Source organism: Phaseolus vulgaris, chromosome 8 (assembly GCF_000499845.2).
Source record: "Phaseolus vulgaris cultivar G19833 chromosome 8, P. vulgaris v2.0, whole genome shotgun sequence".
NCBI classification, from domain to species: domain Eukaryota; kingdom Viridiplantae; phylum Streptophyta; class Magnoliopsida; order Fabales; family Fabaceae; genus Phaseolus; species Phaseolus vulgaris.
Genome location: NC_023752.2, coordinates 6217779 through 6235862, shown reverse-complemented (window position 1 = coordinate 6235862; position 18084 = coordinate 6217779). Strand labels below are relative to the sequence as shown.

Sequence of the window (18084 nt, the reverse complement as noted above, 5' to 3'; positions counted from 1 at the left end):
GTTCTACAGAGTGACATGTTTTCTTCGTTATTTTAGATTCTACGCATACATCACATTTACTACTTTGTTTGTCATGCATGTTGATTAATCCTAGTCGTTGCAATTTTATAACATACGAAGAATTCACATGTCCTAATCTAGCATGCCATATATCATACGAGTCAACTATATAAGCAGAAGATTTAGATTCATTCATAATTTCAGAAATGTTTAATACAAAAAGGCCTTGATCACAATATCCCTTTCCCACAAAAACATTGTTTTTTGTCATAACAATCTTGTCAGATTCAAATGACACTTTAACCCCAACTTTGCTTAGTAATGCCACAGAGACCAAATTAACTCTAATTGATGGCACATGTAGCACATCATTCAAAGCTAGAGTTTTACCAGATGTGAGCTTCAGAAGAACTTTTCCTTTTCCTAGGACAGGAGTTGTCCTGGAGTCACCGAGATATACTTGTTCTTTTCCATCCCCCACACTTGTGTAGGAGGTGAACACATTTCTGTTTGCACAGATGTGTCTGGTAGCCCCAGAGTCTACCACCCATTTGCTCACATTTGTCACAAGGTTTACTTGTGAAATGACTGCCACAATAGTATCTTCCCCTTCGGCTAGATTTGCCTTAGGAGGATAGTCGTTTTTAGCCCTATGTCTGCACTGAGGTGCATGATGGCCTGGCTTTCCACAGACAAAGCAATTACCTTTTTTCTTGAAAGTGGGGTTAGTTCCACTGGGACGAGAGAATTTGTTATTAGGTTTCTTTTTGTGATCAAATTTTTTCTCGTACCTTTTTGGAGCTGGTTTGTCTTCTATCACATTTGCTTTGGCAGACAAAGCTTTGGCCTTTGTAGCAGCGCACTCCTTCCTGTTTGTGTCTTCACTGATGATGTGGGTGATCAAATCTGATAGAGACATTTGTTTCTGTCTGTGCTTCAGTTGTTGTTTGTAATCCGTCCAAGACTGCGAAAGCTTTTCGATCAAGAGTTCGGACACGAATTCATCTGGCAATTTTATGCTTTCAGTTTTGATATCTTCAATCAGCTTGTGATATTCGTTTATTTGGATTTTGATGTTTTTGCCTTCGATCATCTCCCAGCGATAGTATTTTACAATTACGAACCTTTGTCTGACGATGTCTTCGGCAGTATATTTGAGGATAAGAGAATCCCAAATATCTTTTGCATTCTTATAAAAAGCATAAACATCGAACAGATCGTTAGATAACACACTGAGTAAAGTGTGACGGCATACCTTATTTGCATGGATCCAGTCGTCAACTTGTTTCGCAGCCGTGGTTGAGTCGGGTTTGGCAGTTGTAAGTGCATGAGCAACTCCGTACATGTCCAATAGGGTGGACACGCATTCTTGCCAACGTCAGAAGTTCTGACCGGTGAAGACTTCAATTTTGGAGACGTCCGGAAAAGGTTTCGCAAAAATGGTTTGCGTTGCGGAAACAACATTTGATGTTTCCGGAGCAGTGTTGTCGTTGTTGTTCGGATTTTCAGCCATAAGTCCTTACAATTGTTGAAGTATTTGACTTTAAAACGAACACAAAATAAAAGGTTTCCCGAGGCGTGAGTAATCACTGTCCGTAAGGACTTATCCGCGGTGTATTGCGTAAGTCCCCCAGGATACAACAGGAACTTTCCGGATATTTCCGAGGATCAGAACTAGCAAGTTACTCTTTAAAAGAGTAATACCCAATGGAACCCAATATAAAACTTAAAAATATAATAAAGTAAATGAGGAGAGAGAAAGTGGAAAAAGAGAGAAGAAAAGAAGCTTCACGGTGGGTGAAGAAGATGAAGAGAGTGAATGAGAGAGATGTGCATTTGGAGAGGATGGAACCCCTCTTTATATAGGGATAGGAAGCAAAGATATTTTCCATCTCCATAGCTGATTTCAATTTGCTGTTGCACCTAATTTATTTTCTTGTTGCACTCATAACAGCATTTGACATCTTCAATCAACTTCCTCCAAAATCTTCCGCAACTCTAGGCACGTGGGTTCACAATTGTTTTTAAGATATTTTACAATATCACTTCGTTTTACAACAGTATCACTATACTATATTAACGTAATGAAACAAAGCTTAAGTGATCTTAAAAAAGTAAAACACCGATGTTGTATTATTCAATTTCAATATCGTATGCGTGATGCAACTTGTTGCTTGTGTAAAGCCCATGAGACGAGATTGGTTCCAACATACACACAATATAGATAGTGATAAATTTCCTATCATACTTTTTAAGAAATTATAATCAAATATGCCTATAAAATAACATTTCCGAAAATATATCTAAGCAAAATATTTGTTGGCAGAACATTAATAATATAAACAATAAACGACTCACCCAAAACTTAAGAGGTAAAGTAGTATTATTAATATTCCCGTTAAACTTATAATGAGATAAATATTATGCAAAAAAGACACCCATAGTTATAACATAAAAGCAGTTAAATAATAGTAAGTAATAGTTTGTTTAACCTAACTCAAATTAATGATGTGGAATGTTATGTTTAGGTGATTGAGTCAAATTAACCTCATTTAATTTTGGATTTGCATCATGATCGGAGAATGTTATATATCTTATATCTACATTTTTTTAATTGTATATTTTATTTTGTATAACTTTGAAAAACAAATTACCACATTGAGTTGCTAACAAATAAGATTGATACATGAGAGTGGTTTGTTTCCCAGGCTCCACGTCTCTTGTTAAAAAATAATAATAATAATAATAAAAAGTTTAAAGAAAGTGACACATAAATATAGTATATTGAGAATGATCTCAATCTTTGAAGTATTAGAAGTTGCCTGAATTGACCAACAATAGTTTTTAAGTCACTCTACTTACCATTGAACAATAAAAAACTTCTAATTGCAGTTTAAGCATAAAAAAATTCAGAAGGGACAGTTTTTGCTGAATTCAGACAATTAATGTATGACATGTGTGTGGTACTCCTTCTAGAAGATTGTAATGAAAGAAAGTGAAAGATTAAAATGAAACTTGATGGAGATATTAAATTCAATCTTATTCATGTTTTACAATAAACCAGTCAAACTAGACTATTAAAAATATACAAAGTAAATTAACCACCTTAAAGTTTTGTAGAATTATATAAAAAGTATGTTTTTCTAATATTTACATTGATTTCTCTTGTAACATAGTGATGTTTTCCAAATATAAAAATTTAATGTAATATAAAAATATATCAATATAATGTTTTTAAAATAATTATAAGAGACACATATAGGGATAAAAAAAAATGTATAAATAGAAAAGAAGATTATTTATGTAAAACAAAAATTATAAAAGCTTTAATGTTAGGTATAATTATGCAATTTGATATTTCAGTTAGGTTGAGGATTTTTATGTGTTTAGAAATTGAGGAAAATGTTGTTCGTGGATTTTTTAATGAAATAGTTATAACTTTTAATTTGTTTTACATAAATTAAAAATAATCATGTTTGTTATATAATTAATTAAACATAATTATGAGATTCACTCATGTACATGTAAATAATTAGGTAAACATTTATGTTTAGAAAAGTAATATTTTGACTCATACAAAAAGTGATAAAATAATGACTATCAAGTAGTTGTATAAGTTTATTAAGTTTTTAAGATATGATTATCATTATCTTTCTTTGAAGGTCATCATAAATAATAGAATTAATTAACTTCTTTTTATATATTAATACTCAAAAATCAATTTTATTTCATAGATTTTAAAAAATTTAATATCGTTCCTAATTTTTTTTAACAAGTTAATTTTGATTCTAAATTTTTAAAATAGTTCAGTGTATTCTTAATTCTTTTAAAAAAAATTCAATATAGTAGTCGTAATTTTTTTTAAATGATTCAACGTAAAAGATAATAATGATTTTTTTTCCAAAACTATTACAATTTAAAATCATATTTTTTTGTTAATTTCAGAATTGAGTAGATCGTATAAATAGACATGTAGTTAACTTATGAGATTTAATTTTCCGGTTAAAGTTTTTATCGATTTTAACTTTCAGATTTTAGAGTTTTATCAATTTACCTTTTTACCCTATAAATTAGATTTAATTTGATATTTTTTTAATAATTTACTTATATTTTTTTTATATTATTAAAGTAACTCAATTTTGTAATTAAAAAAAATTGTTTGTTTGCTGAAATTCAATTTTAAATTACACTAATTTTTTAAAAAAACTAATAAAATAAAATAATATATATATATATATAATTTAATGTATAATGACAATATTGAGGTAATTCTGTTTGAATGAGAAGAATCTAAACTAAGGACAACAATCCTTAATATATACGAACTAAAAATGTCTTTAAATCTCAATAATATTTTCAATATTTATTTTGTCTGTTTACATTATTTGTTCTAATTCAATAACTTACATTGTATACTGAATTTATTTTCTTACTCACACAATTGTTTTTACAGAATAATTACCGAAATGTTAAATATTGACTTCAGAGACAAGTACAAAATCTCTATTTCTGTGCTATTTTAATAATTTTTTTCTTTAAATTTTTGTTTTCCTTTTTAAAATTATTTCACTATTCATTCCTTATCGTTTCAACTATTTATTAATTTTAATTCATTAACCCATTAATTTATAAATTTTTACCTTATTAATTCGTTTAAATATTATTCTGATACTTAATGATTAATTAATTTCATTAATTTATATATTCATTATTTCCTTAATTGATTTAAGTTAGGAGTTAATTCATTGTTTTCTTTAATATTTTTAAATATTACAATCTCTAGATTTTTTTTTAAATAACTTTTCTTAAAAAACATGGTTGGAATAGGTTAGAAAAACTGAGAGTTCTAAATGGTATAAAAAATTCAATATCTTTAGTTTGGATTAGGACACCTAACCCTAAATCCTAAACATGGCTATTCAATTTAAATTTACATGTGAATGAAGGTAAGAGTTATACCATGAGAAATTATTTTACTTGATATGGACCACATGAGAATGTCCATGCTAGATTAGGTGAAGCATTCTTTGGATTTTTGCATTGTCTCTTTCTTCACACATGTTGTGGCCACTCCAGTTAACAATACCATCTAGTATTCCATTTCATCATGCACCACTGTGCAACAAACACAAACAATTTTTTTCATATCTAGAACAATGATGCTGTGGAATAAACAACAACAACAGCAGCAGTAACTAGTAACAGCACAACTAACCCATTTGACTAGCCGCCATTTCTTTCTTTTTGTTTTGAGAAAATTACACCTCTACAACCTTTTTTTTATACATATTCATCTCTCTCCTTAAGCAATCCATTTCAGCATCTATGACAGAGCCAAAACCAAGGTTAGTCAAGTGACACAACATTTTCCACATGCAACGATTCAGATTCCATGTTCTTTGTATGTTATAGCTTGATTTGTAGCATCTGGTTGTGGTTTTTGATTTCAGGTATGCTGTTGTTACTGGAGCAAACAAAGGGATAGGATTGGAGACTGTTAACCAGTTGGCCTCAAATGGAGTGAAGGTGGTGCTCGCTGCCAGAGATGAGAAAAGAGGCCATGAAGCCATTGAGACATTGAAAGAATGTGGTCTCTCTGAGTTGGTGGTTTTTCACCAGCTTGATGTCACTCTCTCTGCTAGTATTCATTCACTAGTAGAGTTTGTCAACACACAGTTTGGGAGACTGGATATATTGGTAAGAAGGCATGCTGAATATTCTCAGCAGTGGAATTCATTTTCAATATCTTATTTTTTAGAATTATTACATGATTTGGAGACATTCTATATCCTTAATGTAGAGACATGAAAATCTTAAACTATTCTATAACATGTTTCTTATTTTTCCTTCTCCAAATAAGATGGTAAATTTATGGATTGTGACTTGACTTAGACATGACTTTTGGTCTCTCACTGAGTTTTTCTCTCCTATTTTCAAAAAAGTTGCAGTCCAGTCTATGTAAAATATTTCCCTTTCCTATATGTTGTCCCTCTTCTAGTCTTCTTTTTTGTTGTACTGAGTTAAGCACTTAAATGGAGGATCATAGACAACTAGATATATAGACAAATCAAATGAAAAATTGTGATAATTTAAACCATTGAAAAGTAAGTAAAAGATTACCATCAACACAAAATTAATGCAAGGTTAACACAAAGGGTATGAAAAAATTGCGAGAACTAGCTAATCTAAGCTGAGAATCGAATAAAATTGAAACTCGATTATTTGTGCATTGTCTTACTAGGATGTGGAAATTATAGTGAATATAGGTTGACTGTAAAGAGTCCAAAAGTGCAATATGCTCTTTTAAAACCTTGAAATATTGTATCGTTTTTTATCAACATTTATAATTACTCATGACTGTACACAAAACAATAAAAAATATACTTAAATAAATCTTTCTTCATGCTTAGAGGAATATTTAGATTAAAAGTCATCTTTGTTTCCCTTTAACTTTATATGAATGAATCATTTTAACCTCTGAAAAATCCCACATTCTTGTATAGGTGAACAATGCAGGAATCAGTGGTGTCAACCCATATGAAATGGTCAGTGTGTATTCTTTTGCCTAATGTAAGGGATTTATGGTCTATGTAGAGCAGTTTTTGAAGCTGAGTTTCTTCTACATGTATGCAGGAAGGATCAATAATTAACTGGAGGGAACTTACTCAAACTTATGAAATGGCAGAAAAGTGCCTAAGAACAAACTACTATGGTGCAAAGGAAACGACTGAGGCATTTCTTCCCCTTTTGAAATTATCCAACTCACCTAGGATTGTTAATGTTTCCTCCCAAGCAGGGTTGTTAAAGGTACAAGAGTGCCTTAATTTTTCTCTTGAGATATGATTTTACATGAAGTCTCCAAACTCTCAACATTGGAAAAATTGTGTTGTGGTGATGTTTCAGGGGATAGCAAACAAATTGGCTAAAGGGGTGTTTGATGATGCTGAAAATCTTACAGAAGATAGAATAGATGAGGTGCTGAAAGAGTTTATGAAAGACTTTAAAGAAGGTTCATTCGGAAACAAAGGTTGGCCAACCTTCTTGTCTTCCTATATGGTCTCAAAAGCAGCCATGAATTCATACACAAGGATTTTGGCCAAGAAGTATCCAAACTTTTGCATCAATTGTGTGTGTCCTGGTTTTGTGAAAACAGACATAAACAGAAACACTGGCTTCTTATCCGTTGAGCAAGGTGCTGCTAGTGTTGTGAGATTAGCACTGCTTCCCAATGGTTCCCCTTCTGGCCTCTTCTATAGCAGGCAAGAAAAGTCAAACTTTTGAGTGATAAAAAAGGAATAAACCATGCAGATTCAAGAACAAACACGAGAGAATGTGCCTCTTGATTATATTTGTGTCATTTTTAGGTGTTAAGAATAAGAGAAGGAAGAGAATATTAGTAACAGTTAGGGGTTGGTTCTGTTTTGCTTCTTTTGTAGGATGAGTATTTTACTCGTAATGAGAGGAGAAATCCTTTAAGGAGAGGATATTTCATGTTCTTTTGCTTCAAAACAATGAAATAGTTTCTTTCTTTTCCATGGTGGATTCATAACTTCGGAAGAATACAGGCTAGTTAGACATTGATTCTCACATTCACCACACTTAGTTAGTATGGTCAAAGTTCTTCTGATTCTAAAAACACAACAGATCATCCACCAGAATGTGTTTAACAGTGTTTAGATTATATGATCGTTTGTGGTTAACGTGATTATCGTCTATCATGTCTAATGACTAGACCGTATATCTCTTCTCAATTTTTACACCATATTTTTTGTTAATTAATTTAAAAGTTTTCTCTAGACTTAGTTCTATATACAGAATTATGTTAAAAAATTTAGAATACTTTCTTATATTTATTTTCTTATATTTTATAATTCAATTAATTTTTTCCATTCGTGTTTATTTTTCTATTTTGTTGAAATTAACATTTCTTATTTAACATGATAAAATGCTATAAATTTCAGATACGTCTCTTAAATTGTGTGTCTCTGTGTTTGACACGTATCGAATATTGATATGCGTATAATATGTATTAGTAAAAATGTTAAATTCAAAAAATATTTTTTAAGTCTATATATTTTAACATAATTTCAAACTAATTTTAAAAATAACAAGTTATTTTTAAGAAATTCAAACTTATGGTATAAGTTTCTATTATCAGAAATAAGAAATAAGAAATAAATCATATATATAATAAATAATATTTAGATTATAAATGTTTTAGGGAAAATGTTTTTATTTAATCTTTTATCATATCTTTATATAATGTGAAATTTTGTAAAGTTATTAATTTTTTTAAATGAATTTAAACTAAAATGTTTTTTTCAAAGATGATAAAGAAAAGAGATAAAAAATTTTAAATTAATTATATTATTTTTAATTTTTGGATTTTAGATAGATGAATTATATTTTTTTTTTATATTGGACTAACCTTATTTATATATATGAATATTGATTGTCAAATTATAATGATATAATATATACATTCTTATTATGAACGAACAGATTAAATAGTTTCAGCGGACAATCTAACAACACAGCAGCACGAGAGACAATGTAATAACAAAAAATCGTAAATGGTGACAAAACAAAATATTTATCAAATTACTCCTTATTCAAGAAAAACAATCATTGCACCAAACTAATAGTCACTTACCATAACTTTAAAATAATGATTTTGCTACCAAAATACACTTTACAAGTGAATATGGCAAAGTGCAATGGCTTCTTATGTAAAATATTTGTACGTTGTTGATGCACCCACGTCCCCACTTGCGCCAATGAGCCACCTCCACTACAAAATTTTGTACGTGTCAAAAACAATGAAGCAATGCAAAGAAAAGACAAAATCAACAATGAAACAAGCTCACACACTTCATTAAGTTTGCCACCAAGTTTTGGAGAAAACCACAAACATTTTTATCCAATATAGCTATCTCCCTCTTTAGCCCATCCATTGAGTTTCAACATTTCTATGGCAGAGCCAAAACTAAGGTTAGTATTGCACCACTTTAGCCCGTGCTTTCTTCATTTAGTCGTGGTCACACTATTATAACTTGGAATAAACACCAATTTATTTGAAGTTACTGTTAAAGTAGTCTCTAAGTTCCTGAAAATAGCTTCACTTGACAGTAAAAGTTGATGAAAAGGAGCGATAGGCAAGAAGATTGAATCTTTCACTGATAAAAGCTAACATTTGTCAGATCCAAAAAAAGGGTTTGCCGAAAATACAAATTTACAGTGGTATATAAGTTCAAATTTTAAAAATATGTGACTTGGAAACTGAAGTTTACGAACTTCTTTGATTTTTTTTTTTAATTTCAGAAACTAATACAATAGCGTCTTTCAATTTTTAGAACTAAAATGATTGTTTAGTTTATAATTTGAACTAAGTCCAATCTACCAAAACCAGGAGAGAAAAATTATTTGTACTTATATACGCTATTTTGGTGTTATTAGACTTTTCTGATTAGATCCAGCACTATTATGAATGTTTACATGAGTTATAAAAATGTGTGGTTTGTTGTGAAAGGTATGCTGTTGTTACTGGAGCAAATAAAGGGATAGGGTTTGAGACTGTTAAACAGTTGGCCTCAAATGGAGTCAAGGTGGTGCTCACAGCCAGAGATGAGATCAGAGGCCAAGAAGCCATTGGGAGATTGAAAGAGTATGGTCTCTCTGATTTGGTGACTTTTCACCAGCTTGATGTCACTCACTCTGCTAGTATTAATTCTCTAGCTGAGTTTGTAAAGACACAGTTTGGAAAACTTGATATCTTGGTATGAAGACCCAATTTCTCATTTTTTCTGTTTATCAGTAAAAAAGCAAATTAATGATTGTAATTTGGAAATATGAGGGAATCTTGTATTTATTGAATGTAAATAAGAACTTGTCTGCTAATTGTTATCCTTAAATCCTTTAGCTTAATATGAACAAATCAATTTAACCTTTTAAGAATAACAAATTCTTGTGCAGGTGAACAATGCAGGAATAAGTGGTGTCAATCTGGATGAAGTGGTGAGTTTGTGTATGTATTTATATATTTGTCTCTGGAGCCTCTATTATTATTATTTTGAGTTTCTTCAACATGAATTCAGGATGAGGGATCAGCATTTAACTGGGAGAAACTCACTCAAACTTGTGCGATGGTTGAAGAGTGCCTAACAACAAACTACTATGGCGCAAAGAAAGCAACTGAGGCATTTCTTCCCCTTCTGCAATTATCCAAGTCTCCTAGGATTGTGAATGTTTCCTCTCAAGCAGGATTCTTAAAGGTAAAAGAATGCCAAACTAATTCATGAGAGATGGTTTACTTTCCCTTGTAAACATTCACAAAATTTTGTTTATGGTGATGTTGCAGAACATAGCAAACGAATGGGCTAAAGGGGTGCTTAATGATGCTGAAAATCTTACTGAAGAGAAAATAGACGAGGTGCTCAAAGAGTTAATCAAAGACTTCAAAGAAAATTCCTTAGAAACTAAAGGCTGGCCAACCTTCTTGTCTGCCTATGTAGTCTCAAAAGCAGCCATGAACTCATACACAAGAATTCTAGCCAAGAAGCATCCAAACATGTACATAAACAGTGTGTGCCCTGGTTTTGTGAAAACAGACATCAACAAAAATTCTGGCATCTTATCTATTGAGGAAGGTGCTGCTAGTGTTGTGCGATTGGCACTTTTGCCTGATGGTTCCCCTTCTGGCCTTTTCTATGTTAGGCAAGAATTGTCCAACTTTTAAATGATTTTAAAAGCTTTGCATTCATGGAGTAACAACAATAAATTGCAATGGCACAAAGTGCCTCTTGCTCATATGTTCCCTTTTTTTTATCATGTTTTACTCTTATGTGATGTGTTGAGTGGAATTGTGGAGGATTACTTGCAAGTTGGACCTTTATCTTCTCACATTGTTCATGTTTGTAAATTTTTTGAGTTTTTATGGTTTAAGTACATGAGATGAACTATTCCTACATTCATAATAATCTAATATAAAATATCTATGCCATGTTAAGTTTACCACTGTTCCATGTTTACTGCCAAACATTAACCTAATATTTTTTTCGTTGAGTGAGAAAGAAACACTCCTACTATTTACTGATTACTGGTTAGACAATAAATATATATAAGTCCATAAATGTAAATAAGTCAAAATTTGTTATTTTATAAAGACTAAAATTATAAGCTTTAAAATTTTGAGCGACAAAATTTAAACAATTTTTTTTATAGAAATCAAAATCAAAATCAAATTACGCTCATTTGTGTGTTCTGGATAATGTTTTATAAAAGAAAGAAAAAAATTAACTAGCACTCGAAGGAGTTAAAGTAGTACAATTCAAAATTCAAAATTAGAGACAAAAAAGAAAAACTAAAATGTTGATCCGAACATACACTAACGTATCTCATTGCCACAACCATCCCATACTAGCAAATTATCAAAATTGAATGGGCGTCGTTGTAAAGAAAAGAACAAAAGGAGAAGATGCTTAGGTGAATTTTATATTTGATAATTACTTACATGCCACTTCATTGTTTTCTTGTTTTCATTTTCAAGGAATTTTGAGCAGAAAGAAAATGTTATTTGTTACATTGTGCAAACTTGAGTTAGATTTAGTAAATACTTCAAATTAGAAGTCGACCATGACTGTTATTGGCCGTATTTTCTTTCAGCATTGAAAAAAGAAAACAGTAAATGAGCTCAAGAAGAAACAGACCCCGGAAAGTCCCTTCACTACATGCTATAGTAAAAATAAAATCAATTTCTAACCTTTTAAATTTATTTCTGTATTTATTTTTAACCTTTTCAGATTTCAATTGGTTAAACAAAACGACAAAACTTATGTTTCAAACTTATTCAACAGAGTTTATGCTCAATCAAATCAAACCAGACAATCACTATCCATAACTACCCTTCTGAATCTACAAACATCGCTCGAAGAACATACTCATTACAGTATGAGGGGCCCAAACTTGTTGGATTATAATGGTTAACTTTAGAGGTCAGACCACATTGACAGTTTGACCCTCTACGAGTTATGTTGAGACAAGTTGAGCCATCCAACCAAAGTGAAGAACTACCCAAAAGAAGATTTGCATAGGCATAATATATAACATAGTAACATGTCATTGAAGAAAACTAAAAGAAAAATCAAAGTGATGGCAGTTTCTATTACAAATTTGAATTTTCAAAGCAGGCTAAAAATTCTATCAAAATATGTCAACATGCATTTTACAAACTGACCATACTGCTTTGGCTTACACATAACCAGGGTAAATCGTCTACAATAGGAAGAGTTGCAACATAAAGGCAGTCTCTAAAAATTCATTCGCGTGTTCCAAACATAAAAAAAACATCAACATTCCTATACATTCTACGCCCCCTCTGCTAGAGTCCTCTTTGAGGTACTGATGTATAGAACTGCATCAAATAAAATAAAGTTTCCAATTATTTCTTCAACAAAATATCTATTGTGAATAAAAAATAATATTTCAATTTTCCAAATATATATATATATGTGTGTGTGTGTAACATTGCTTTTCAAATATTAGTACCATTATTTCCTCGGATGAAAGCGTCACCATACTTGTTCTTCAGTTGTCCATTGACATATTCCTCCGTCTGCTCCATTGCAATATTCATATAACCATCTAGACAGGCAAGTATACCTGCACGATTAGCCAAAACGAGTGAGCCTACCTCATGCATACAGAGAAAGCATAACATAACAGATACAAAACTATACAGTGGACATGGGCACCAATATGCAAATTCACAATGCAAATCCATCAAACATTGAATTTGATAATCCATTGAAGGTCATAATTTGAACTACTCTCCCTCGTTTTGTCACTTTAATCATCAATTCCTTTTCAAATACTCTCGGAAACATATCATACATAAACTACTATCTTCAAACATGAGTTAAAAAGGTGCCTGTATGAATATACAAGTTTCCAACAATTTTGGGCAGGGCTCAAACACAGGTTGCCCAGAAATCTTAATCAATATCTGAGATCAAGAATTTGACTAAATAAAAAAATTTCTTATCCAATCAGCCAAATCATCAGGTTTTCTCTCAACAAAGCAGAAAAAACTGTGACAAGAAAATATGGACCAAGCATTAACATATCAATACATCATATCCAGCCCCGATATATCCATTAATTCACAAGCAAACAAACCCATACACACCCAATACAAAAATATGAAAGAAAATAAACCAAAACATGTCGGCACTAACAGTCTTTAACTTTTTATCAACATTTAGCAAAAAATCATGATCTGCGTATCTAGGGAACACGAAAAAAAGTAGTAAATGAAGAGAGAAACCTCGGTAATCAACACCGGAATTGAGCTTGACGACAACCGGCCTTCCACGAATGGATTTGAGGAAATCAGCAGGGGTTTTTGTGGTTCCTGATCCTCCTTTCTCAGTTCCACTCATTTTACCTTAACTTCAAAAACCTGCCAAGGAAAAACAGAATAACTTCAATCAATCACACACACAGGCACCGTATAAGGCATCCATTTCCCTCCTCACTGAAGCATTTTCACAAACAGCTTACGGTGAGTTAACACAATGTAATAAAAAAGGAATGAGCTGTTAATTCTCTCTCGAAATTCCAATTGACCCTCTCTAATTCGGTCCTAAACTAAACCTCTGGAATTTGACCTCAACCAGGTGCATGAAAAGGCTACGTAATCAAGATTCACAAAAGAATATAATATACAAGAAAAGTAAAGAAAATATAGAAAAAGAAGGAACAGTGTTGTGATAGTGAGAGTGAAAAATTGAAGAATGGTTTAGAAGAGCGTACCTGAGATGAAGTGAATTGACTTCACACACGGATCCTCTCTCTTCTCTTCCTCAGATGCTTTTGAAAACAGAGAGATGGCAAAATAAGAAGACACAAGTAACGTTGAAAAACCCAAAAAAAAAAACCCTAGGGTTTCAAAATCAACCAATCTAATTTTCTAACGCTCCCACACAGCGTGAAAAAAAACTCAAAAAATAAAAATTATATTAGTTAAATATGTATTTTTTTTTTCAATCATATTATTGGTACCAACTTGCAATCGTGTAGTAAGTTAAAAATAATCAGTTAATAAAAGTTAGACAAATAATATTTTATCTTGTAAATCAAACTTAAATTATATGTTTCAATTCTTAAATTATATGTTTCAATTTAACTCTTTGTCTTCATAATTGTTTGAATATGCAAGCTTGATTTGATTAAATTTTCATATAGAGTGTGAATACATTTATTTTTTATTATTTTAAAATTAAACAAGTCTAGTCTATCTTAATATCATATCATCTAATTATTAACACATGTTCCTACTAAGTGCACAGTAATAAATGACGTACCTTTCTTTTTAGAATGTGTGTTATTTATATTATTTTAATGGATTTATCTTATTGGGGCTTGATTAGTGGAATGGATCACACTTATGGAATACCTAATGACAGATTAACTTCACTGACCTTGGCGAGCGTTAATGAATTTATGTGTCGGTCGGTCGGGCAGTTCGTGGTGATTTCCATGGTCTCGGAGGTAGACGAATCTCGGTCAGGAAGATTGAATCTCGATCTCGCCCATACCAGTACAACACAAAATAGCCAGTTAATATATATATATATATATATATATATATATATATGGATTATTCATTATAATTGTTTTTTTTTATGTGGACAACTTTTTTTTTTATCTTATCCTTATATTAATATTTTATTTTAGTTATTTTCTCATTTTATAATTATCTAAATTTAAAACTAAAAAAAGTTAATATTAAATTTTTTAAAAAATATTTATGGTTTGTAACCACTATTTTAGTGAATACAATTACTTACTGATTTTCCTTTTATTAATACTAGTAGACATATAATTTATAAATTATCTAAGTGCAGTTATTGATATATTGTGAAAAACATAGTCAACATAATAGTTAAATTTAAAATGTCATGTAATGTGGTAAAAAAACTTAATATAATGCAATATAGTTTTTATAGTAAAAAATATATTAAACAAATTCAAATTTATAATACAATAAACTTAATTATATTAAAACAATTACGTCATTTGTTTCATTCTCAATACTGGTAAATCATTAATTTCGATGTGTTAGACGAGGAAAAGTTCTTACTAAGTGAAACAATTTATTTTTTTTCATATTTTCATCTTTCTTAAAATTATAGTTTTTATTTATTATTATTTGATTCACATATTTATATTAAGCGTATAGATTTATAGTTTATTTTAATAAATACGAATATATTATATCCATATATAAAAATTATTACTTTTTATAAATAAATTTTAAGAATGATACTATAGTTTAGTTTGGTTTTAAAAACTGTTTTTTTTAATCTTAATAAGAATATGCAAATAAGAAAAAAAAAATTATCGGCAAAGAAAATAATAAATAAAAATTTGTAAATTTTTAAAATTAAAAGAATTATGAATGATATGTTTTATATAATTTGATTATTGTTATAATTTAATTAATAAAAAAATATAAGCATCCAAATTTAAATTTCAATGACTAGGGCATGGAATCAATGGGTTGCAACAGCCGTCTATAATATCCAAATCCAAAAGGAAATTGGTCAACATGTTTTGAAATTTGTAAAAACATACATTGACATTAACAAACATGATACATTGAAAGTAACAAACATCCAATTGTTGTGTATATTTCTTAGTTCATATTTTGAACAAAGAAAAAGGCCAAAGTTGAAGAATCACTGCTTATTAATAAGGTTGATCATTGTGATGCATTAAAGGTTGATAGACAGTTATCATCTTCTAGTTGCTGTGTGCAATGGGGGAGGAAGCAAAAAGGTTTAACTTTTGTTTACCTTAAGTTTTTGTTTCTAAGTATATTAGACTAAGATCTGAGATTTTGTTTTAGATTAAACATTACACTTAACTTCTTTGTAGGGATATATAGTATAACGTTTTCCTATTGAAATGTTAGTATAATATATAAGAAAGAAGTGTCTGTATAATATTTTTCAAACAATTAAGAAACTAGTGTATGATTGAAAAAGATGGAATATTAGAAGCAATCTGACAAAGTGTGAGAAATTATCAATATAATATACTCTTTTTTTCTACTAACTGAATAGACTTTCTAAGTTCTAACCACAGAGTGATTACTTTCTGAACTATCTTTCAGGTATGCTGTTGTGACAGGAGCAAACAAAGGGATTGGTTTTGGTGTGTGTAAGAAGTTGGCTTCAAATGGGATTGTGGTGGTGCTAACAGCTAGAGATGAGGGGAGGGGCTTGAAAGCTGTTGAAACACTGAAAGAGTTTGGTCTCTCAGACCTTCTGGTTTTTCATCAGCTTGATGTGGATGACCCTGCTAGTGTTGCTGCCTTGGCTCATTTCATCAAAACCAAATTTGGGAAACTTGATATCTTGGTATCAATCATAATTTCTTGTTTTTCTTTGCAAAGTAACTATTTGATTGTCACATAAAAATACTGAGTTATACACCTGAAGTGTTGTCAAATCTATAAAATGATATAGTGAAGTGTAGATTTCACATTACATTCATAATAATGTATCAAAATTAGGAACTTCCTTTTCACCATGTTATTTAAAATCTTCACTTTTTTGGTACTGATGCAGGTGAATAATGCAGCTGTTACTGGGGGTAAATTATTAGATGGTGACGCTTTACTTAGAAGGGTTGGTTTGCTTGTTCTTTTTTGCTTTTCTTAATCTATCTACTCCTATTCTGATCAAGCTATAAAATGTTGTACTCTGAAAGTCAAGTACTATTTCTGAGTTAGCAAGGTTGATTAAAATCATTCTCCTCATTCCTCAAACCAACAATTTATCTTTTCATTTCCTTGTTTTAGAGCCATGTAAAATGCAGGTATGTTCCATATTCACCTATCGGTCTCTGTGTATTGTAATGGAGAAGAAACTGATTATAAATGGCATATTTGTTGTAGAGAAATGGTGAAAAAGTTGATTGGAGTGAAGTAGGGTATCAAACATATGAGTTAGCTGAACAATGTGTGGAAACAAACTTCTATGGTGTGGAAAGGATAACTGAAGCTCTTATTCCCCTTCTCCAGCTATCCACTTCACCAAGAATTATCAATATTTCCTCCAGAGCAGGGCTCTTGAAGGTATACTGATTTATTATTTCATATTTAAAATTGTTTTATTGTTTAAGTAAATAGAGCATAAATTGTAAAGTGACACATGATAGAACATGTTAAGATGGTTTATTATTTTTGTTCTTTGACTGTTTCAGAACATACCTAATGAGTGGGCTAGAACAGTGTTCAGTGACATTGAAAACCTTACAATAGAAAAAATAGATAGGGTACTGAAAGAGTTTCAGAAAGATTTCAAAGAGGGATCATTGGAAATCAAAGGTTGGCCAGTTTTTGCTTCTGCTTATACAATGTCAAAAGCAGCTTTGAATGCTTACACAAGGATTATGGCCAAGAAAAATCCACATTTTCACATAAACTCTGTGTGCCCTGGCTTTGTCAAGACAGATATGAACAACAACACTGGACTATTAAGCATTGATGAAGGTTCTGAAACTCCTGTAATGTTGGCACTGTTGCCAAGTAATGTTCCTTCTGGTTGCTTCATTTCTCAGGGTGAAGTAGTGCCCTTTTGATCATTGAATATCCATTTATTTAGCAGAAAGTTCTGAATAAGTAAGTAGATAGTCATGAAAATTAATTTAGTTCTATCCAGAGTCTATATTAAGGCTATTTTCTACACCAAATTTATGTAGGTTCTGTTTCTGCTAGTAAGTTTGTGGCATGTTTGATGAATAAAAGTTCTGTGATTTCATGCTTTTCTGTGTATTACAGTTTTCTTCAGTACACTCCAGAAAGAGGAATTACTCAATAATGAAGAACAACTTCTCTGCTTAGATTTTTATTACATATATATTGCCATAAGAACTATTTACATATTTAAATTTGATTACAATGAACATAAAAATTAAAAGTTTTAATTTGAATTTTTAAAATACTTTTAATTTATAACTATTTTTTATTAACTATCATTTATCCTACTCTTTTAATACTTTTAATATATGTTTAACATG

The 18084-nt window shown here is 30.7% G+C and overlaps 4 protein-coding genes across 4 annotated transcripts; 3 read left to right on the top strand and 1 right to left on the bottom strand.

Annotated features, from left to right (window-relative positions):
* Positions 1 to 5109: 5109 nt before the first annotated feature.
* On the top strand, positions 5110 to 7703 carry LOC137826955 ((+)-neomenthol dehydrogenase-like). The gene is made up of 5 exons (XM_068633116.1): positions 5110 to 5345; positions 5451 to 5697; positions 6504 to 6545; positions 6634 to 6807; positions 6904 to 7703. Exons 1-5 carry the CDS (start codon positions 5326 to 5328, stop codon positions 7279 to 7281), a joined length of 861 nt encoding a protein of 286 aa, XP_068489217.1. The 5' UTR covers positions 5110 to 5325; the 3' UTR covers positions 7282 to 7703.
* Positions 7704 to 8821: 1118 nt separating this feature from the next.
* Positions 8822 to 10899, top strand: LOC137825425 ((+)-neomenthol dehydrogenase-like). Its single transcript, XM_068631094.1, has 5 exons — positions 8822 to 8991; positions 9530 to 9776; positions 9973 to 10014; positions 10095 to 10271; positions 10358 to 10899. The coding sequence occupies exons 1-5, from the start codon at positions 8972 to 8974 to the stop codon at positions 10733 to 10735; spliced, it is 864 nt and encodes a 287-aa protein (XP_068487195.1). The 5' UTR covers positions 8822 to 8971; the 3' UTR covers positions 10736 to 10899.
* Positions 10900 to 12092: 1193 nt separating this feature from the next.
* Positions 12093 to 13976, bottom strand: LOC137825424 (sm-like protein LSM6A). The gene is made up of 4 exons (XM_068631093.1): positions 13810 to 13976; positions 13322 to 13456; positions 12544 to 12657; positions 12093 to 12409 (listed from the first exon to the last, which is right to left on the bottom strand). The coding sequence occupies exons 2-4, from the start codon at positions 13434 to 13436 to the stop codon at positions 12363 to 12365; spliced, it is 276 nt and encodes a 91-aa protein (XP_068487194.1). The 5' UTR covers positions 13437 to 13456; positions 13810 to 13976; the 3' UTR covers positions 12093 to 12362.
* A 1841-nt stretch (positions 13977 to 15817) lies between these two features.
* On the top strand, positions 15818 to 17646 carry LOC137825793 ((+)-neomenthol dehydrogenase-like). The gene is made up of 5 exons (XM_068631583.1): positions 15818 to 15837; positions 16175 to 16421; positions 16632 to 16691; positions 16961 to 17140; positions 17269 to 17646. The coding sequence occupies exons 1-5, from the start codon at positions 15818 to 15820 to the stop codon at positions 17644 to 17646; spliced, it is 885 nt and encodes a 294-aa protein (XP_068487684.1).
* Positions 17647 to 18084: the final 438 nt, after the last annotated feature.